The sequence below is a fragment of the Crassostrea angulata genome, chromosome 3 (assembly GCF_025612915.1).
Source record: "Crassostrea angulata isolate pt1a10 chromosome 3, ASM2561291v2, whole genome shotgun sequence".
Classification (NCBI taxonomy): domain Eukaryota; kingdom Metazoa; phylum Mollusca; class Bivalvia; order Ostreida; family Ostreidae; genus Magallana; species Magallana angulata.
Genome location: NC_069113.1, coordinates 31744127 through 31765896, shown reverse-complemented (window position 1 = coordinate 31765896; position 21770 = coordinate 31744127). Strand labels below are relative to the sequence as shown.

The following is a 21770-nucleotide window of genomic DNA, read 5'->3' as shown; positions in this document are numbered from 1 at the left end:
TGATTGAGTGCTGCAGTAGCGCAGATTTGAATCTAGTTGGGAAAGTAACAACAGGAATAGTGACGTGTATGGCCATATTCCTCAATGGATTCGTCTTCTTTGTTGCTCTATTCAGCAAGCGCCTCAGAAAAAGTGGCTACAATTTGACCACCATAAGTCTATCTTTCACAGATTTTCTCACAGGGGTGTCTATTCGGCCGTTGATTTCGTACATGGCCAACGATTATACCGTAAGTTACGACTCATGTACCGTGGCACTGGCAGGATATATGACTTGTGTGCTTGCCTCCACGTTCCATGTTCTCATCATTGGGTGTCTACGATACTATGCGATCAATAAAAACAACCTCACTGTGTTCAAATTTGAACTCAGAAATGCAATTTTGGTCATCATTTTCACTTGGTTTCTTGCATTATTAACCACATCTGTATCCTTTCTTGTGCTTGTAAGAAAAGACTCTTCGTCTATCTTATGTAATGTGAACAATATCTTCAAAGAAAATTACAAATTGTACTTCAAAATCCACAGCATGATACTGTTGTGTTGTGATTTCGTCTTGATTGCCATGTACATCGTTGTTGGGTTTAAGCTGTATGCACCACATCGGTTAGTAAGAAGAGTTCATCCAGGGCCCAACATCGATGTTAAGCCACCTAGTGTAACAACCAGATCAAATACAGAAGCATGCAACTGCAATGTCTCCAACAGCAGTCTGGTGACCATTCGAGAAATGGCTATTTCCAAAAATGATACTGAAGTTGTAACAGACGAAGGCGATGACAAACACAACCATCTTCCGGGTAGAAGTCTATGTGTTCATCATGGACAAAATGGTGATATTAAATTTCATACTGACTTTGGCCCTTCAAATGAGTATTTTCAACAACCAAATACAGCGACTAAGAAAGTAAAATCAAACACAAATAACTTAGATGGGCCCGATTTTAAACCCATCTGTGTTTTCCCAGTAAAGACATCTGAGAAATCAGAGACATCGCTGAAAAAAGGGAAAGAGCAATCTCGGGAAGAATCGAACACAAAATCATCAATCAAAGTACAGAATGGAAGCCATTCTTCAGGCGACAAGAGCGATAACTCAGTTGATATCAAACGCCTGGAAGTAGATTCATCTAACAACGAGAGATTTAAAACATCGAACAATTTTATCTACACAATAAGAAATCGAAATCTGAAGTCACTAAAGACGGTATCGATCATTGTTTTATTGCATGTTGTTTTGAACTGTCCCTATTACTTCTGCCTTCTCGTGGAGGGATTTTTCGACGGACAGGTCAGTGCCGTTATTCGCTCTACTTTGTTTAGTATCGCCATTCTACACTCGGTGTTTAATCCTCTTGTTTACGTCGTAACAATACCTGGCTTCAGACAGTTCATCAAGGACAAAGTACAGACTCTAAACCACTACATTTGTAAACCATGAGCAGCCAATATTGATGAAATTCGAATCAAAGGTTTATTGAAATCCAGACGACGTGGATTCAAGCCCCAAGTGACGAAATTTTTTTTCTTCACTGGAAACTTTAAAAAAAATTTGGTTGGTGAAAAACAGAAGGGGAAAAAAGAAAGTTATCATATTCACCCCTGCGAATGTTATTGTCATTTAAATTTTAGACCATGTGGGTTTATTTGACCCTTTCAGTTTCGCAGTAAAAATCGCGCCTCGTGTTTATAGTCTATTTCATAGAATCTAGGTACTTAATGTAGTCAAATATAAAATCTAAAGGTTTATTGATTTTAAACTTTATATTCATTAATTGGTGGATAAAATGTGTTCTAGAAATATATGTGACAATACAAAGAATAGGTTTTGTCTGCTGTTGTAACAATTAACATGCTTAGTAGAGATTCTCCCTGAGGATTAATTTTCGATCCGCGCCTGACCTAGTAATAGCATCAATAGTGAAACAGACTATACTATTTAATGCAGAATGTTCCTTGAAAATGTCTCTATATACTAAGTTTTCATGCAAAACATACATCTTAAAAGATTTTTATGTTTCAACATAAATCAAAGTAGGATTTTTAGAATATTATCCGAACATTTATACTTCCGCTCGAAATTTAACAGGAACTGAACAAATCTCGGTAAAGTCTCGTGAACTTTCATTCGAGCACCTCTGGATTTATTACATACTAAGCAACGATAAAGAAAACATTCCGAACACATTCGCAGGGGTGATATTACTGACGGACTGTTTTGTAACAGTTTTTTGTTACGCGTTTTTTAAGCACTGAAATCAACTGCATGCACTTTATATAAATCATGTAAGCTATTTCTGTGTTGAGTGATTTTGGGAGTGCTTCAGTTGACTTTTGTCCGATTGATGATTCGAACCCGAGATGGAATTTAAGTTCTCCTCTTTCTATTCGAGAGTACGGTCAAGACTTGAAACCGTTGACGCAAGTACACTGCTGTAAGGTGCATCACCCCATAGGAAACAATCACCTTCTCATCAATGATATGCATGGATCTCGTTGTAGTATCAAATTAAAAACCTGTTGTTGAGATTTAATAAAGTAAACGACCATTCATATTCCCTAATTAGAGATAATTTTCGAAACCATGATTCCTTTAAGATTTTTCGTTTTTTATGAGAAAGTGGAAAATATGGTTTGGTTGCAAGTAACACAATGGAGTTAAATTTGGTGTGAATTAATGCATGGTATAAATATCAAAGGTTCATTTGGATTTATGGAACTTAATAAATTGTAGTAACAGAATTAGTTATATTTGGTATATTCAGGAAGCATTTAATTTTTTCGATTAGATATATTTGAAGATTGATGCTTATAAAATTGATGAAAACATAAGACAGAACTTTTCTTAGTTGAAGAAACATACCATTCCTTTTCAAATAACCTTAAACAAAACTTCAGACCTTCTTTTTTGCTCTTTGTATAAAAAAATTACACATCGTTTTACGTTCTGTGATAATTCCTTAATTGATAAATCAAAATAACTTAATTCCGTACGCTGCTAGAGTTATTCTCCTTGTACTAGGTATTCTATAGAAATGGTTATATTAAGGTATTATGAAATGAGTCAGTGAGTCATGAATGATACAAAGCGTTCGACTTCCAAGAATAAGACAAAAGACCCATTGACCTTATTGGTTATGTACTGTTAGAACATGTATAATTCAGCCTTTAAGGAGGCTACAGGTCAACAAATTTTTCATCTTCCTAAAACTATAAGATATGAATTGTAAAGCTATAAACTATGACCAAAATAAGAAAAAATCCATTACTTTACCTTTTAAATTGGGTATTTTCTATAATTTGATGGAGCTCTTCTTTTAAAAGATATCATTACAGTCTAAAAATGGCCATGACCATTGAGTTCACTTGAGAAACTGTAAATCCGGTCACAATAATTGCAGCTTGGTGGACTGAGACAACACAGATAAAGTGTCCTGTCTCAAGTACACAACACACAACGTCAAGTAACCACAGAGGGGCTCAAACAAACTACCTTTTTACGTAAGTTTCTAGTCGAACGCCTACAAGTATGACCACTGGGCCATTTTTGCGGAATTGTAACCATTTTTTAATGGAAACGTGGTTCATCGGGAAGAAAATGTAAGGCGGCTCGTGTTGGGCATCTGAAGATTTGTTTTTACAAACTACAAACTACAGGCTCAAAAACTCTTAAAACAGGAGCAATACATATCAAAATGTTTTTAAAGAAACCTTTTTCATCATTATACATCTGCCTATGAGTTTATATTGTCTTCTTTATCTTCGGTAGCATAGACAAAGTTTTCTAGACAAAACGTATCAATTCGTTATACATGTCTATCAAATAGCACTCTGCCGAAACACAAGAGTTCCGAACACCTTTGGGTCTGAAATTTTGCAAAGGCACCTAAAGTACTTATAGTCTTATACACATGTTCTTATACAACTTGTAGTTTGACTGCAGTGCTAGATATTCAGTTCTGTAGTATTCAATATTTTAACAGGTGAATACACTTATTTTTTACAGTATGACAAACAGGGCCCCTTCCTAACACCCGGAATTTATGTTCCTGCCTACACTTGGTACACACATTTATGATATGAAGTAGAATATGTTGAAAAGTTTACGCACGACAACTGACATACGACAAAGGACTAATAAGGGTGGCCATACATGTACAGAAAGTCATCTCATTCTTCCAATTGACTTTATAATTCAATAAGTAATTGTTGTTTGCAGATGGTTGTTATGCCTTGAAATTAAAACTGTCGAATCATCGTTTTAAAAGACAGTGAAGTAGAAACCTCATAAAAATAATTATAGCGAGCTCTAAGAACCAGTGTGCGGGAAAAAGAACGAGCTAAACCTACAGATTCATGAAGAAAAAGTTTTTGGCAGCATTTCTTCATGTCTTTTAGCACCCTAAGTCCTTGGAAAATAGGAAATTACACACAATATATATATTAAGTATGCAAAAATAAACAATGTAAAAGACAAACTTCATGAATCAGGAGAAAAACTATCAAAAATCAGATCACAACAAGAAACAAAAAAAATCATTTATAGATTTGATCAAATTACAGACAAATTACATATTACAGACAAAATAGAGGACTGTTTTATGGTTACTTAGATATATATATTTTTCTCCCTCTCACAAAAAAATTATCTGATGTTTATTGATTATTTCCAAAAAAAAAACAAATCACATACTGGACATTGATGCAATATATGGGTAGGTCCTGCTCCCCCTAACGGTCGCACCGTGTTGTTGTTAGCTCAAGTTTGCCGCGAATACGAGTTCAAATGTTCAAGAAGTGACTACCCCCGAGATCATGGTACATGTAATCCCTCACAGTAAGTATTTAGGTTAATGTGCTAATCATTTTTTATGTATTATACCAATCATGTATCTCTGTTTCAGGAATTTTTCATATATCCCTTGAGTTTCTTATATTTCATCTGTCTCTATTGCAGAAATGTAACCAGATACGGTTGAAGTTACACGAGTTAAAAATCATTGGTTGGTATGCCGCTAAGTTGTCCTTGTTATAACTTGTCTCCAAAACACATATGAGATCATTTTATAACAAATTATTGAATACAAACACGCTGATTCGGGCTTGTCTTTTAATCAGGACGATCATTACGCATTATATGAACAAAATTTAAGTCGAGATTTGAGAAAATCAACCTTCAAATTTGCTCCGATTAAAGAATATGTACGTACGTACATGCTCAGTACTACCATAATGCATATTTTCCAATTGACTAAAAAACAAGACAAAATAGTATCTCGAGTGCTACACATAGACAGCAGAAAATAGAAATTCACACATACTAACTAAATTCACTGTATATAACAAAGCAAACAATTAAAAGACAAAGTATTACATGATTTATGTACATTAATCAGACCCAAAATCAAAATTTAAGGCAAAATAATTATATTCCTAGATTCTTGTTCTATTCATTTGATCATTAAAATACATGTATGCTCAAAACAAACAGAAACGACAAATTCAAAAGATGATAATTATCTAAATGAAAAATGAAGTTGTAGAAAAAATCACAGGCCTTTAATTAAGGAATTATTCTTTGAGTTTTATGAGGATATAAATACGGTTTGGTCAATTGATATCCCCATAGAATTGCCAAGCAAAATTACATTGTATTTTTTCAAATGCCTTTTTTCCCTTTGTTGCATTATACCGGTATACTAAAAAAAGAATCAAAACTTTATCACTTCCAATCAATGTAAAGATGAACAATATGTTGATGATGTCAATCCAGATAGCAAGCAAAGTCGAATCTCAGCCGAGAAAGCAATTATAATTTGATGAAACAAATCGCTATGAAGAATATTAGACATCAGATCGAAATTCATTTTCTCTCAAGTCGTTCAGGTTCCGTAAACATTGCGCAAACTATTGCTACATGTATATATGCGCATTGTTTGAAAGTACTGTTGTATGAAAGTGAGTTAAAAATATACTTTTTCACAAACTTTTACCAAAGATTATTCTGAACAAATATTAAAAATATATATGCATTTCGAAATGATATTACTAGTATGATAGAACTGTTGTAACAAGAGCTTGGACTTGGAAAGCAAACTTTGACCTGATGAAGGTGGGATCTTACTTACTTAGGCCTGTCGTTCCGTGAGGGATATAGGTCATCGATGTACAGTCCTCGTACGGACTCGGTTCTGGGCTGTGTCGTTTAAGGTCTGTTCTGTGTCTTAAACTTTACCTCTTTGTCCCGCCCACATGTGTTTCTCCTCCTTTTTCTCTGATAGGCTCATCACTTATTACGACCGGTGTTTTGTCAGCAGTATTCATCTTCATCAGTTGTAGTTTTAAAGTTGATCTTGGGTCCTAGGCCTGTTCCTACTGATGGTGTCGCTAGACTAGGTGGGTTGTTTTGCCCTGTATTTTGCTGTGGTTATGTGAATGGAGAGCCAGGGCATCAGCAAAGTCTAGGTCGTTGAGTTACGTCACGGGTGTCCACGGTATACCGTTGTTCTTCCCTGATGTGGTAGTCCTAATGATCCAGTCAATAACCAAGAGGAAGAGGTATGGCGACAGTAAACATCCTTGTCGAGCCCCTGTGTAACCTCCAAGCAATCGGATGTTTGGCCATCATGGGCAACCCTGTATGTCTGCCTTGGTAGGTGTTGCGGACCAGTGATACGAGTCTCTCTGGTACTTCATAGTGGCTCAGTATCTTCCAAAATGACTCTTCGACTTCCATTCCAGTGATTGCATGATGATGATACGCAAACCTGTTATCTGGTCAACACACGATTTGTGGCATCTAAAAGCAGTCTCCTGGTCATAGAGCTGTGAGTCCACTGCCTCGTTCCTTCTCTCGAGAAGAATTCCTATGAGGACCTTGCCAGACCCTGACAGGAGAGTAATTCCCCGCGGTAGTTATTGCAGTCTCTCTTTAGCAGCTTAATAAGAATGCCTTCTTTCCAATCTTCTGGATTCTTCTACCTCTCCCAGATCTCTCAAAAGTGACCGTTTAAAATGTTAACAGATGTCTCTGAGTCAGCTTTGAAGGCCTCTTGTTGGTATCTCATCCAGCCTTGTGGTCGTAAACTGTCTGCTCCTCTCATCACCTGACATCATTTTCTGCTCCTCAAAATTTGTTGATCCAAATATGGTTAATTTAGTTTTCTTTCAGATGTTCATGGAATCTAAATGTGGCCTTGTGAGTCTGTTTATGAGGAAAGATGATTTATGCTATTACACAATGATTAAGGAAGCTTATGTATGCAAGTCTCTCGCCGTATTCGTTCATTTATCCTCGTCCTTGTGTACGCACGACTTCATTGTTTCTGTGTTTTCAGCTCCAGTCTTCGCATTGTAGTCGCCCAGAGTTTCGTTATATCTTTCTTTCCTGCTTTATCAAGTGTTGTTGGTAAAAGGAGTCTTTCTTTTCGTCATCAACTCAATCATGGGAGACAAATGTTGTAATGCTCCATCTCCTTTGCTACTTGTGCTGTTCTTCCTGCTTCATACATTGTTTAGATCTTCCAATTAGGCCTAGCGAGTCTGATATTTGTCAGAAAGTGAGTCAGTCTTGCGACTTCTATTATATAATTCATCTCTCATGTACAGCATCGCCGTTCCCCGTTCCTTGATGCCTCTGTGACTTGGATTTTTTAAAGGTAGGGTAGTTGGTCCTACGCAAACATCTTCGAGGAAAAGTGGTTTGATTTTGAAATTTTCCTTCCTAGACTGCTTTCCATCCCTGGATATTGAGCACAATCCGCCCATTAATTTTGTTTTAATCAATAATTTCCTTCAACTAGCAATTCTAATTTCTAAAGTGGGTATGGGTGCAAGGTAGTGAAAGTTTGGAGTGTTAGTTTTCCTTCTCTTAGATGAGCTGTCCTCCCAGGCTCCGTCGTCACCAATTTTCCGCAAGTCAATACTCAGCCACAAATCTGAGGTTTGACCTCAAATTTATGCACTTTTCTTTACATGATTTGAGTTGAGGAATGAGTTGAAGGATTTGAAAATTTTGGTGACGGTGGAGCCAGACTGATGTGCCCCATCAACCTAAAGGAATGGTTTTCAGGCGCCTTCACTTCTTCCCCTATCAATAGAATCAGTTCTATGCAAGTCACACGAGCAAGCTATGAGCGGGACTTTTTTGTCCTATTTTTGGGGCTATTAGAGGGGTACCCAAAGGTGCATTTTAGAGACAATGGAAGATTATTCCCATTGCCGACCCTCGAGCATGACATTTTTTGGAACCGAAGGCGGGGTCTTTGCCAGTTTTTCTTTTTTTCTATATATTTAATTGAAAACAAGACATATTTTAAAAAGGTTTTCTGTTATTTTTGTCAGATTTTATTATTTGAAAGAATTTTTTTTTTTAGTAGATTCAGTTTGCACTTTTTGACATACACTGAAATAGCATTTTGACAACAAGTGTGTAAAATGTGATGATTCAATCACAACACGAAGATATTTTTAAGAGCTTTACTATATATCTTTTGCAATATGCGAACTGAAAAATCTTACTTTGAATTGTTAATATTAAATCTCAAGAGGGTTGGAAACTACTTAAATATGATGCCAACGAAATGCAAGTGAAATTCAGAATTTATCAATCCATACATTTTATAAATCAGTCATGGGGTTACTTATTAATTTTCCTTGAAATTGTCATTGTCATTGAAAAGTGTTGGGTTTCAATAAAATAGAAAAAATGGCATACTTTTCCCACCCGAGAATAGGAATACATGGAACGCAATACCACTTGTCCGACTTAAACCAGGGATTTATATTTATTTGAAACAGCGCCAGTTTCACTCAACAGAGCAGATTGTTTTAAATTCCGATTTCGACAGTCTGTGAATATCGACGAGTTTCTCCTTGCAAGAGGGTCATAATGAATTTTGACAGCTTGTTTTCATAAGCAAGCTGGACGGTTACATCCCACCGAAAGTCCTAGCTCCGATTTTAAATTTCCAGTAGCTCCATTTTGATCTCTGACAACATTAATGATACAAATTAAGGTTTTTGTACAAGCAGCTAACAAATTAATTTTTAATTAATGAATTGAAAATGAAGATAATAATTTATCTGCAAGCATTTGTCATCGTAGAAATCAGACGTAACTTCTTGTAGATAGTCAACTACTTTGCAACTGCACCATTCAGTCAACATGAGGGCAATACATGTATATGTGATTTGTTGGACCAAAAGACAGACAGGGCAATATTTCTGTTTGAAGGTCCAAAAAATTATATGTTGTCTACATCCCAGTGAATAACTGGTTTGTTTTATCCTTTACTGCTGATGCATAATTCCAAGCACCATCTCACGCCAAGATCGGGGAGGAATTACAATTAGATCTGGTGTAGACGGCAGATCTAGACCGGTGAACACCTTTGTTAGACCTTTTTGTTCGACTTTTTGTTGAATAAAACTGTGTAGAAGAATTTTTACACGGATATAATAAAAGTCAATATAAATCAGAAAATACCATTTGATGATCCTCAGGCAACTGTTTGCAAAAAAAATGATGATGATAATGATGATGATAACGACGATATTTTTAAAGGAGCAAGTTTTCATGTAGAACTTAAATCTGACACACATTTCATTCAGTTTTATTTATTTTATTATCATGTTTTCCGATATTAGCATTGGATCTCTCATAGAACCTGCGCTTAAGTAACAAAGCCAATATTTTTCTCTCCATATGAACGGAAACCAAGTCCACTTGAACCAACCAAACGTTTACCGATTGACGTAAAATTCTCGGAAGTGTCGTCTGTTTCTGATTGTCGTGATGTCACTGAATATGGATGACGATGTAAATGTACTTAATAATTCAATGACTAATCGCTAAAACACACAAATGATAGTAACCAAAGCAATCAACTAATTAATTTGCAATCAACTGGACGTGTCCTACAATCTTATTACAGAAATTCAGAAATAAATTGAAATGACTCTTGAGTCATCAGGATAATCAAGATCTCGATAATTACTATATTCATTTCTAGTGACAATGGGGAATTCACACCGCAACCCCAACAGTTCTAATACCATTCAAGGACATTTTATGTCATGAGCTCACTCAATAAATATACACAGTCAATGTGAACTTTCGACCTAATAAGTATTACAATATAAGCTGTTACAGATTTTATTTTAATAATTCTTTTTCATGTTATGTTGTGAACCATTTTTTTTTGGGGGGGGGGGGGGGGTTGCATAATTGGGGATGGGATGGGGGCTTTTGGGAGCTTTATCGATATCCTTATTTAGTATTGACACAAATTTCATTGAATAACCATACTATGTAGGAGTTGTTGATAAACTTCCAATTCTTTATGTATTTCTCTTAAATAAATCGAGGTCTTTTCAACGCTAGATAGAATGTTCAATCGTAAAAATGACAGATGTCCTACGGATTCGGTTTAACGATAGAATTCGTCCCTATACTTGCTTCATAGTAAATGAAAAAAAAAATCGCGTTTTATAACGCCTTAATGTTCATGTGATTGGTCTCATATACCTACTATGTTGCTCTTTATACCATTTACACATTAATTGTTTTTGCAACGAAATCACTGCCACTCTTAACAACACGTTTGAAATTTCGCTGTTTACGGTCGCCATGTTAATGATGAAATTCCGAAACATTTGGAGTGAGATTTCCGACAAAATAGCAGGCAAATTCAAACGTGTAATATATTAACTAAACGCCTTGTTACGACTCATTAAATGCATATTTTGTGGACTTAACTACATATGCATGTGCAATACGGTTTGTAATGTATAAAAATGTGTTTTTCTCCAGCATATTATTTGTTATATAGGCCAAATCAAGGGTGTACGGGGATTTTCCCCGGGTTGTATTCCATACACCCGGAGGCCGCAACTGAGATGTAACGTTTCGTTTATCGATTGATCCAAACCTACAGCGACCAAAGAAAAATCACGGACTGCACGAAATAATCATGATGATGCCAGACTCAAATTTCTATAGGAGACGATTTGGCTGTAGAACTGATGTACATGAACAGTAATTTCATAAATTTTACGCACTTTTTACTTTCAATTTATCATTTTTTAATATAAACAAAAAAATATTTTCTTTGATGATTCATGCGGGTTATGAAGAAAGCGATCATTGCTGAAAAAATTACATAACCCGCTATTGTTGTGGTTGTGTATTTTTTCTGCAATGTCGTCACCTTCATAACCCGCATGAATCACCAAAGAAAGCATTTTATTTGTTTAACCACACAAAGCTCTGTTTACAAATAATGTGAAGTATGGAATTACCATTTCTTTGACAAAATGACGTTTGGCAAACAAAGCAAACTGATTCAATGTGTTCATAAATAATATTATCAACAGGAGAAAGCATCATTTGGTCGAAACTTGTACCAATTAAACACATACATGTATGTAAAGAAGAACAATGTTCGAGCTTTGTTTACAAAACAAGGAATATACACCTCTGTATCTTGCTTATAACTTTCATCTAATACCCATACTTGACTTTCAAATTTTAACTAAGCATTCCAAATACCCATATAAATCATTCTAAACAATAAAAATGGAAAATGAATCTTTTTAAAATTTTGAGCTCAAATCGTATCTAAGTCCCTTTAACGGCTTGGTGCATGTAGTAATGTGGTGGTACCAAACATCTATGTGTGGCTTCGTGGTTAGCGGTAGCCACGACGTCCCTATACAGTCTGAAAAACACCTAATAACAATGCCATGTCTATGTGAATATAAAAAGAAAAAACCAGCAACAGAGACATTTGTCAAGGAAACACGATTTGTTTATTTTTCTCCATATACATGTATTTTTAATTATATTCTTAGCTATGATAGTCAAAGAATAGAATGCTTTCTTTTGCGTTTCTTGCAGGAAGTAAAAATAGTGACATTGCAGAAAAAAATTACGTATTATGTATCATTAATCATCAATGATAGGATTTACATTGTGTTGTTTATGTTTACATCTTTTTTTTTAACCAATAAATGGATTGAGCGTAAAAAGAAAGTAAAATTAGTACGCTAGTTAAAAGACGTAGCCAAGTCGTCTTATAAGGGAATTTGAGTTTATTTCGTGCAGATCGTATGACTGGTTAGATTTGATCATGTAAATTTCAGTCCTGTCGGTTTCTATAGAGCTATGAATCACAACCGGTTTTCTTCTGAAATCGAGGAGAAAATACTCGATAGATGTAAATAAAAGATCCTGAACCCGTACACTATTACAATAACATATTTGACCTACAGTCTAGATAGGCATAAACGAATCTCAGTCTGAATACATGTGAAACAGTGTGTGTGGGAATAATTCTGGCTAATTTTTGTTGCACCTGCAAAATTACCCTCAGAAAATGCACTATATTGTAAGCAGGTATTTTTTTTTTTGGACGTAAAGCTCAAAAGAAAATATGATCCCGTGCCTTACGAAGATGAGATAAAATTACAGAAATTTTATCGTTACGGTATATCTTGATTTGTCAACACTTAAAAATGTGTACTTAGTTTAATATAAATCGTTGTGTCGTATGCCACTCCATCATTAAGCCATCTTAACACTAATGTAGATTTCAACATGATCAATCAGAAATTCCATGGCCTCGTCCTTTCACACAGCAATAAACTGGAACAAGATAATTGACGAAGAATGATTTCTGATACTTCCCGTATTTGATCGTAAAACAGGCGCTGTTCAATTTGTTGATTTTACGGTAATTAGTCGAATATTGACAATCAACCCCATTACCGGCATGTAACGCTTGTTTGAGTGATGTATTTGTGATATTTGGTCAAGCATATTGATACACAAAAGAAACATTGAGAGAGAGAGAGAGAGAGAGAGAGAGAGAGAGAGAGAGAGAGAGAGAGAGAGAGAGAAAAGAGAGAACAAAAAATTGCCGAAATCTGTTTTTGTTTGATTAATTATGCGACAAACAATGGAGGCCTGGAGTTTGGTCTATACCTAGCCAGGATCAATATCTGACGCTCTGAACCGGAGCCTCGTTCTATCTGATGCTGGTCGCGTTCAGTTCGGGTGCGCCAGGGAGGTAGAGTGCGGCCCAACGCTGTTGTATAATTAATGTGGATAGAACATGTCGCATTGTGACAGTTATTGATAATAGAACGAGAGCATTCGTGGCTTAGTTGTTTCCAGTTCAAGCTAGTAAAGTGAACACAAAGATTTATTCTAGTACCATCGTCACTTTATCGAAATGGTAAGATTTTTTATTTATTTAAACTTAGTTATTTTTAATCAATACAGTAGTATTTTGCTACTACTGTCTTTTTTGAATGCTAAAAAAATCTGGCAAAATAAGTAGTAGGAATTTTTGCCAATATTTATTTTAATGTTTTTAAGTAAAAGGAAAGTGTGTGTGTGTTTGGGGGGGGGGGCTGGGCGAGGCAGTCCAAGGTTGATATTGATCTGACAATCTTACTGTCAAAACCAAGGCATGAAGGCTATTTGTTCTGTGTTTATACATATAAGTAACCCATTGTTCGGTGGAGGAAAAAAAGAAACGACATTCGGAGAACGTGTGGTGTTAGGACTCTAGGTTACGAATTTGTTTGCTGAACAAAAAATAAAAAACTGCTGCAACTGTAACATTTTGCTTTTTATAAGATCTTAATGCAGAATCGATTCGGTGTTATCCAGGCACAAATAACAAACGAACCTCTAATCACTTTATCACCAGGGTGCCCGAGACAGCTGGTTGTAGCAGACGTTAACGTTGACATATTTTCTTTACTTTTGTGATGGATGTATTTTCTTTTTCACATTATTTTACCTTATTGATGACAAAAACGTATTTTTTTTAAAAAAAAAAAAAAAACCTTCGTCTTTTGTCTCATTATATCGTCTTTTCTCTGCAAGGTATTGTTATTTAGAAAAAAGTGTTTAAAAATCGATATTAATCCATCTGGCAAGGTTTAATTTTAATTTTCAAGAGAGCTTACTTATTGCGCAGAAAAAAATTCCCGATAAATGACTCGTTTGAAAACCATATCAATAACGTTATAACAGTAATGTAGAGATTCTAGGCCAAGTGATAGCTTAATATTTCCTATAAGAAATAAAGTTTAATTATGTTCTACCTTAAGTAGCACAAAAAATAAAATGTAAAGTGATGAATAGCATTGAGGTTAGATAGGCCGATCAGTTAGTTGGTAACAAGGAAAAACAATAGAATATATTAACGGAAAAAACTTCGACAAAACATGATATGGGGAAACAAAAATTAACTTGAATATTTGTTCCTTATTTGATTCATGAGATAAATCTTTGTTTTTTAATAACATGGGTGCCATTAATCAGAACACATTGGGTGTATAAAATCAATATTTTTCATGTGCTTATTTTTGTTTCTTCCAAGAAACTATTGAATTCGAAACTATTGCATTGCCACCAAAACTAGATTTTGCAAATATTCGAACCCCCTAGAAACTCCCACGTTTAAATTTGGAATTTTTGAGAAGTTTCACATCTTACATTTAAGATTAAGAGGAGATATAACATTCGAGCCATAATTCATTTACTAGAAACATTCGAAACGAATACTTTTGGGCTAATTGGTGAGAGAGAGAGAGAGAGAGAGAGAGAGAGAGAGAGAGAGAGAGAGATGATCAATAAACTTTTCAGTCTGAAATAGGATAACAACTCATAATTTTGCGTTGGCACGTTTTCTTTTAACTTTTGCATATTTAATAGTTTATTCCACATTTATTTGCGTTTAGGCGATCGATCATGTTTCTCCATTGTCACGCTAGCCCGTACTCAAGTGTGTCTGATTGGTACTTCGCGCAAAAAATAAACTTTCATTAACAGGCCGAACAGAACGGTCACGTGATCGATCGAGCGCGGAGCTTTCAATAAACCGGGCATATTAATCTATGTTTACCATTCATTGGGGATCTGAAATAAAAGTATTTCCTCCACAAACATATCCTGTAGGGAATTCTGGGTATTTATGATAGCTCTTTAATCGATCAACGCTACTTGCTATCATTAATATTAGATGCTCTGAAACCAAAGGTATATTTCACTATAATAACCGACATGGCAATGGACCCAGACATATACATATTGGGCTTTCTCGTGTTCTTTTGTAATCAATAATATGTTATTGTTATATCAAATTATGCTTACATACTTTCACGCATCAGAGGCGCCAATAATTGAATTTAACGCAGCCGGAGGACATTAATTGGAAATATGCCCCAACACGCTCCCAAAAGACTACATACACTATATATGGTTAAGGTCAATTCTTTGCAGCACCATCCTGGCCCTATCATGTACCGGCGCTTGTAGTTATCGACGTTCACATCTCTCGGTCTTTTTATGACTTATTAACCCTTTTATAAAAACTAAACCTTCCATCGTCGGCCAAGATGAAATAAGTGTTCGGTCCCAGATCGACAAAAAATTATGTAATCAAATATTATCTTCCGGAACTTCAATCATTTTCGATTGCACTGCCAAGATTCTTGTGCTGGACTCATCAGCATCCCCAAGAAAAAACTATAGGAAAATTTTAGCCAAGATACTTCAAAAGGGGGGGAGGGGGCGGGATGGGTGGGTTGAGAGACGAGGATTGAAAACAAATGTTGCAATAAAATGTTGATGTTATTAAACTGCATTACCACTTATTTTTTTTCGTTTGGAATAGGAACTACACTCTTAAAATGGTATCATGTTGATGCCCCCCCCCCCCCCCCACCCCCCATTTACATGTAGTGGATTATCAAATTAAAACAAACAAATACAATTAAAACTTTGATAGTCATGCTTAAAGCTCTTTAATTTTGGTTATGCACGTTGGCTATGTTTTTGTTTTAAAAATCCGATTCAATGTTTTATTATATATATTTTTTGCTCAATCAACAAGTAACCGATAAAATTTCTTCCATGGTTATACATTTCTTTAAAATCAATTAGAAAAGTTTTATTTGGTAAAACGCAAAAAGATTATAAAAACACGGTAATTATTTTGTCAAAAATTATATTACAATAAGAAAATTCCTGATAAGAATAGATGGTCTTTTTTAAAGTATATACTAAAGGGTTATATACTAAAACGTGGAAACCGAATTTTGTTTGTTTTGGCCCGTCTGCTGGTTTGACCATCGTGCCAGATGTTACAGTACATGTCTATACATATAGTTATTGCTAAGGAAGTGCTACCATGCAGCATATTTCTTACTCTAGGCTATTCTAAAATATGAAATTATAAAAGATACGTAATAAGTCTTATTGAAATTGTGTATTTTTGCAGGCACAGAGAGAGCAAATCAAACTTTCAGACGAACAAGTTGCAGGTAAAACACGAGACTAAATTTTAGTTTTCTGCACGTCATGTATATGCATCTGAATTTTTGATAGTATGCTTTATTACTATGGCAACAGCTGTATAGAAAATTCGCAGAAGGTGATCATAAAAATAAAATGTAAATGTATTTTATTTTATACAGTGGCTTTAAATGAAATAAAATCTTTTCATATCCATTTCCTTTTGAGATATTGATATATAAAAAAAATAAACACAAGATGAAACGTCAAAAAGAGTAATCAATTCTTTTATTTATCAAAAAAAATTATTTGCCTGATTTAGAGTTCCGAGAGGCCTTCAACCTTTTTGACAAAGATGGTGACGGAAGTATAACAACAATGGAGTTGGGAACGGTCATGCGCAGTCTGGGCCAGAATCCCACAGAGGGCGAACTGCAGGACATGATCAACGAAGTAGACTATGATGGTATGTCAACAACGTACCGCCTGGCTCGATATAATGGCCGACCTTGAGTCTCAGATCACAATTTTTGCCTTCTACAGTGTTTCTGACACGGCTTTAGTGCCGTCACATCTGCACCTTTGTAATGTGAACTCTATATTGATTGGATAAATGACAAAAATCAATTTTAGTGTGTAGAATCTGGAACAATGCAGAATCGGGTTCCCTTTTTAACCTAAGGTTGGGTTGATAAAACATTATGGTGGACGATGCATTACTTAACAAAATCCTTCAATAGCTGTATTGGATGAATTTTCGGAATTTTTCCGCACGTTCTCTCCTTATATAAATATCAAATATCAAATACGCTCAAAGTATCTTTGAGTCTCGTGTTCTTCGTATTAAAAAATATCACCAACAATAGAATCGGATATGGTCTAAAACACATAATAGCTATGCTTTTGTGATATCATGACAACCTGTAAAATACCTTTAGAAAGAGGAAATAGATGACACAGCCCTTAAAAATTTATTTTCTACTTTTATAAACACGACTGAGACTTTAGGTTACATTTAACTTTTCTGAATTTTCAACCTTACACATTAAGTGCATTATCAAACTTTTGGTGCGTGGTTTACTGCTGTTTCATGGGTTTGTTTAACTTTCGATTTTGGGTAGATCATCACTCCGGATGAACTGTATTCATGATGAACAAAATGACAAGGAAACGAAGAAGGAAGAAATCTTAACATTGTGTACATTAAAGTCTAAATATTAATTAAGAAACAGATCAAGCAACTTATAAAATAATGATTATTTAAAACAAATGCATTGCTTTCCATAGGGTGTTGATATATGAAGAATTATTTCTTGGAAAAATAATTGGTCTGGTGGATGGTGTTTTAAAAGCTTATAATGCTATTTTGAAAGTTGAAATATTTAAAGCATTATCGGTTAAAATTTTCAGTAATTATTTTCATAACTGAATAAGGAGTCTGACCTCGATCAACTCATTGCGCCAAAAATTGTTAGTGGTACAAAATATAGCGTATAATGTTGTACGCTGTTTTATTTCAGAAAGTGGTACGATCGATTTCGACGAGTTTCTTCAAATGATGGCGCGGAAAATGCGAGATACTGACACGACAGAGGAACTGAAGGAAGCCTTCAAGGTGTTCGACAAGGACGGCAATGGGTTCATCAGCGCTTCCGAGCTACGTCACGTGATGAAAAGTCTCGGGGAACGTCTCACAGACGAGGAAGTGGACGAGATGATCAAAGAGGCGGATCTAGACGGGGACGGACAGGTCAACTACGAAGGTAGAGTTGAAATTTAAAAAAAAAAAAAGTATTGTCAATGTTTATTTTGAGTCTCTGCCAGGAAGTTTTAAATTTGTAATCGTGATTCTGAACTGATATTGTATACAGTGTTATTTTCGCTCTCTGACACTCGCATACAGTTTTGCCCAGTCTTAAACTCGCCCAGAATAGGAATGTTTAATTAAAGAGGGATAAAATGAGACATTGGATTACGTCTAATTCGCATGCTGAGAACGCGAGCGAAAGGGGCGAAAAATAAAACAGGGGCGAATATTTCCCTGTATTTAGTAGCTGAAGTTTGGCTATAATATTATCGATGATTTTTTTTTTGGTAACAAATGTTGTTGTTAATGTTTTTCTCTTCACAATTTGCATTTTATGTTCTAGCAAGTGAAAGGGATGGCGTTAGTAAAAGGAGTAAATTATTCCAGAAAATGTTATTTATGTACATTTTATAGTTTTTTCCATCCAATGGACATGAATTTGATATCAATATTTATCCCCTCCATGCTGGACACGTACCTGTATTAGTATTTGGATATGACATTGGCATTGAATCTCGTTATTGAGATGTTAAGAATTGATTTAACATTTCCATATTAAGCAAACTCGTTATATGGCCAACAATGGCACCTCATCAATATTAAACAATGCTTCACTTTAAATATTGATAAAAATTGCTTTGTTATTGAGTGCATATATCAAATTCCAACATTTGCCGATTTCCATACAAATCAATATTGAGATGACACAGAAATTATTCATTTGGCATTGTGATACTAATCTTCAAAATGGCAGTTTGTTTTACCCCCCCCCCCTTTTTTTAAAAACTCAGTGATAATTAATCGTGTTTAAAAACAATCGTTTTTATGCAAATAGTTATGGATATCAAGGTCTGGCTAATTAACGAAATGCATTCATTCTTCGACCCTGACAGTAAACTTATCACAAAAACAATTATTTTCAAAGCTGTTCGATGGATATGACGCTAAATACTGCTATCCGTTTGTCGGTCGTTGAGTGATCGCGGCGCTAATTCCCCATTGATTTATGCAATGCACAAAATGCATTAGCTCATTATCGTACATTTTGTAAATTAATTTTTGCGTGTTGATTCTCTCCAATAGCAGTAGTCATGTTTTTTTCTTCTTTTTTATGTGAAGGTTTTGCGTGTGATTCGGTCGTTAGATTATATAAAATTATTTCATGTGAGGGGTTTTTGTTTTGTTTATCATTTTTATCAGATTCCTTCCCTTTTACAAACTTATCAAAACAGGAAATGATGAAAACAAAATTATTAAAAAAAATCTATATATTCTCTATAAACAAGTTTTGATTATATTTGTGTCTCTTGTTCATGTGGTTTGGTCCTCAATAAAGATATTTTTGTTGATATAAAACTGTTTTGGTTTGTGGTCCATATGCAGGATATTTTCAAAGGTGGGATGGAGGTGTTCACACTTGCCCTTAGATACAATACCCCCCCCCCCCCCCCCGCAAAACAGAGAGCAAATGAGTAACTTAAGAGCTTTACTGCATGTATATATACAGTCTGAGGAACTAACTCAAGGGGCATGAGTTTTCTAGGGGTGGGGGTATGATGGCTATTTCTTGTAATTTGATGCTAGTAATTTAAAAAAAAACCATCTAAAGGGGGAGGACAGCTTCGGTGCCCTCCTTCGTCTAGATTTTCGCATGATTTCGATGCACTTGTTTAAGTACATATATGTAATATATACTTGTAGATTTGTCTTGTCTATTAAAGCATTTTATTCTCATATAAGACATTTGTTTTACTGCTATTGGAATATATATAACTATTTTTCAAAATATGTTATAAAACCGGTGTTTTGGGATTTTTTTTTTCCAGAGTTTGTCAAAATGATGGCGTCTGGTAAAAAGGACGGCTAGAATAGAAGAACCCCTTTGCTACCAAAAAAAAAGAAAAAGCCTATTTGTATGAGTGTCGATAGAAGAGACTTTATCATTAGACTAACGAAGTTTTAGATCATGGATGAAAATGGAGGGAGACTGAGAGAACATCACATACCGGTACACCGCATCTTGTTGTGATCAAATTTACGGTCGAATCAATAACTGCGCGAGTGAATGCAATTTAGGTTTCATATTTAGTATGTGTATTTTTTTTTTTAATTATAAATGAAATATCAACAAACCATACTGCTCAATACACTGCTGGTATCGCAAAACATTGATCGTAAAAGTGTTTTTCTTTTCACTTTCTAGTGTGAACATGTTTTTGGGGATTTTTTTTTATCTACGTGTCATAGTCTGTATGAATTTGAGACCCTTTACGTTAAATGTATTGTATATAATTATTCTTTCCACCACCCAAGCATCAATGCATCAATGGTAACACGAGAGTACAATCATCAATTATTCAAAGACTGGAGAAAAACAATGATAAAAGCATTTAACATTTTTCATCACTAAGCCTTTTTGCCGCAATAACTCAATGACTCAGTCCCAGTGTGCTTCGTTTGTTTTCAGTTTTCGTCGATACAGTTTGTTTTAGCATTGTTCTATAGACAATATTTTGCCTTTTAAAATCCTTTTTAACTGTATATAGGAGGTAATTTTAAATTCTCGTGTAGCGCATGCTATTTCCATAGAGAAAGAAACTACTCAATAAGCTCTGATAATGATGATAAATGTTAATTATTAGTCAGATGTACAATTTATGTATTTTCAAAGAAAATTGTAGAACACTGTAGTTGTATTGAATTATTAGACTTGATAGTGCAATGTTTTTATTGAAAAAAAAAATGAAAAAAATCATTATCCAATTTATACAATCAATGTTTATCCTATAAGCTGTAGTGTTTTTGATTGTTCAAACTTTTTATCCAAATAAAACAAATCAAATGAATTTCTGTGTTTAGCAATTGTATGATTTTTTTTTTACTATATCAGAAGTACAAGAACACATGAAGTTACCTAATCATACACCTCTTACTTCGAACTGATCGAATTTGAGAGTTTGAAGTTACATCTAACGTAAAGATTAACTAGCGACTTACAGTACATGATTTTTTTGTTATGATACAGATACATATGTACTTATCGCAATCTCTCGTATGCAAAATTCATAAATCAAATTTGATTATATGAGTCACAGCAATTTATAATGAAACATCAAGAATTATTATGATATTAATTTGTTTTGCAACATTGTATTGTATCACAGAAAACTATCAGGAAACTAGCTGCAGGTCTGTAGCTCCCAGTCTGAAAAAATTCGGAGGGACGACCTCGGAGCTACAGTGCCACCCATTGAAAAAAATCGTGTATTTATAGCGCACAAAAAAGTGCGCTACTTTTGGAATGATTAACCTTATTTATGCACAAATTCTGTGAAAACAATTAGAACTATTAAATTCTTCATGAAATTTATTACTGATATCGTCCCTTTACTTTGCCTCTGAAAATAATCGGCCCCGTAAAGTGAAGTGGTGCAGTTTGTTTACATGTAAAAATGGCGACTCTTGATCTCGATGTAAAATATAACATACTTGATTTTCCGAGGTCGGTAGCGTGTTCCGGAGAAAGTCCATGACAAGTAAAGAGACCACAATAGTAATCAATTGCATGAAAACTTTAATGGTACTAATTGTTTTCACAGAATTTGCACATATATAAGGTTAATCAGTCCAAAACCAGCACACGTTTTTGT

At 34.9% G+C, this 21770-nt stretch overlaps 1 protein-coding gene across 1 annotated transcript; it reads left to right on the top strand.

Annotated features, from left to right (window-relative positions):
- Positions 1–12932: 12932 nt before the first annotated feature.
- On the top strand, positions 12933–20966 carry LOC128177056 (calmodulin-A-like). Its single transcript, XM_052843579.1, has 5 exons — positions 12933–13239; positions 16300–16342; positions 16636–16779; positions 17834–18076; positions 19947–20966. The coding sequence occupies exons 1-5, from the start codon at positions 13237–13239 to the stop codon at positions 19985–19987; spliced, it is 474 nt and encodes a 157-aa protein (XP_052699539.1). The 5' UTR covers positions 12933–13236; the 3' UTR covers positions 19988–20966.
- The last annotated feature ends 804 nt before the right edge of the window (positions 20967–21770 follow it).

What these genes read in the sequence shown, in the direction of transcription:
- LOC128177056 (XM_052843579.1), top strand. An exon ending in TTCAGACGAACAAGTTGCAG is followed by an intron (nt 16,343 to 16,635) that starts GTAAAACACGAG and finishes TGCCTGATTTAG; the next exon opens with AGTTCCGAGAGGCCTTCAAC. An exon ending in CGGACAGGTCAACTACGAAG is followed by an intron (nt 18,077 to 19,946) that starts GTAGAGTTGAAA and finishes TTTTTTTTCCAG; the next exon opens with AGTTTGTCAAAATGATGGCG.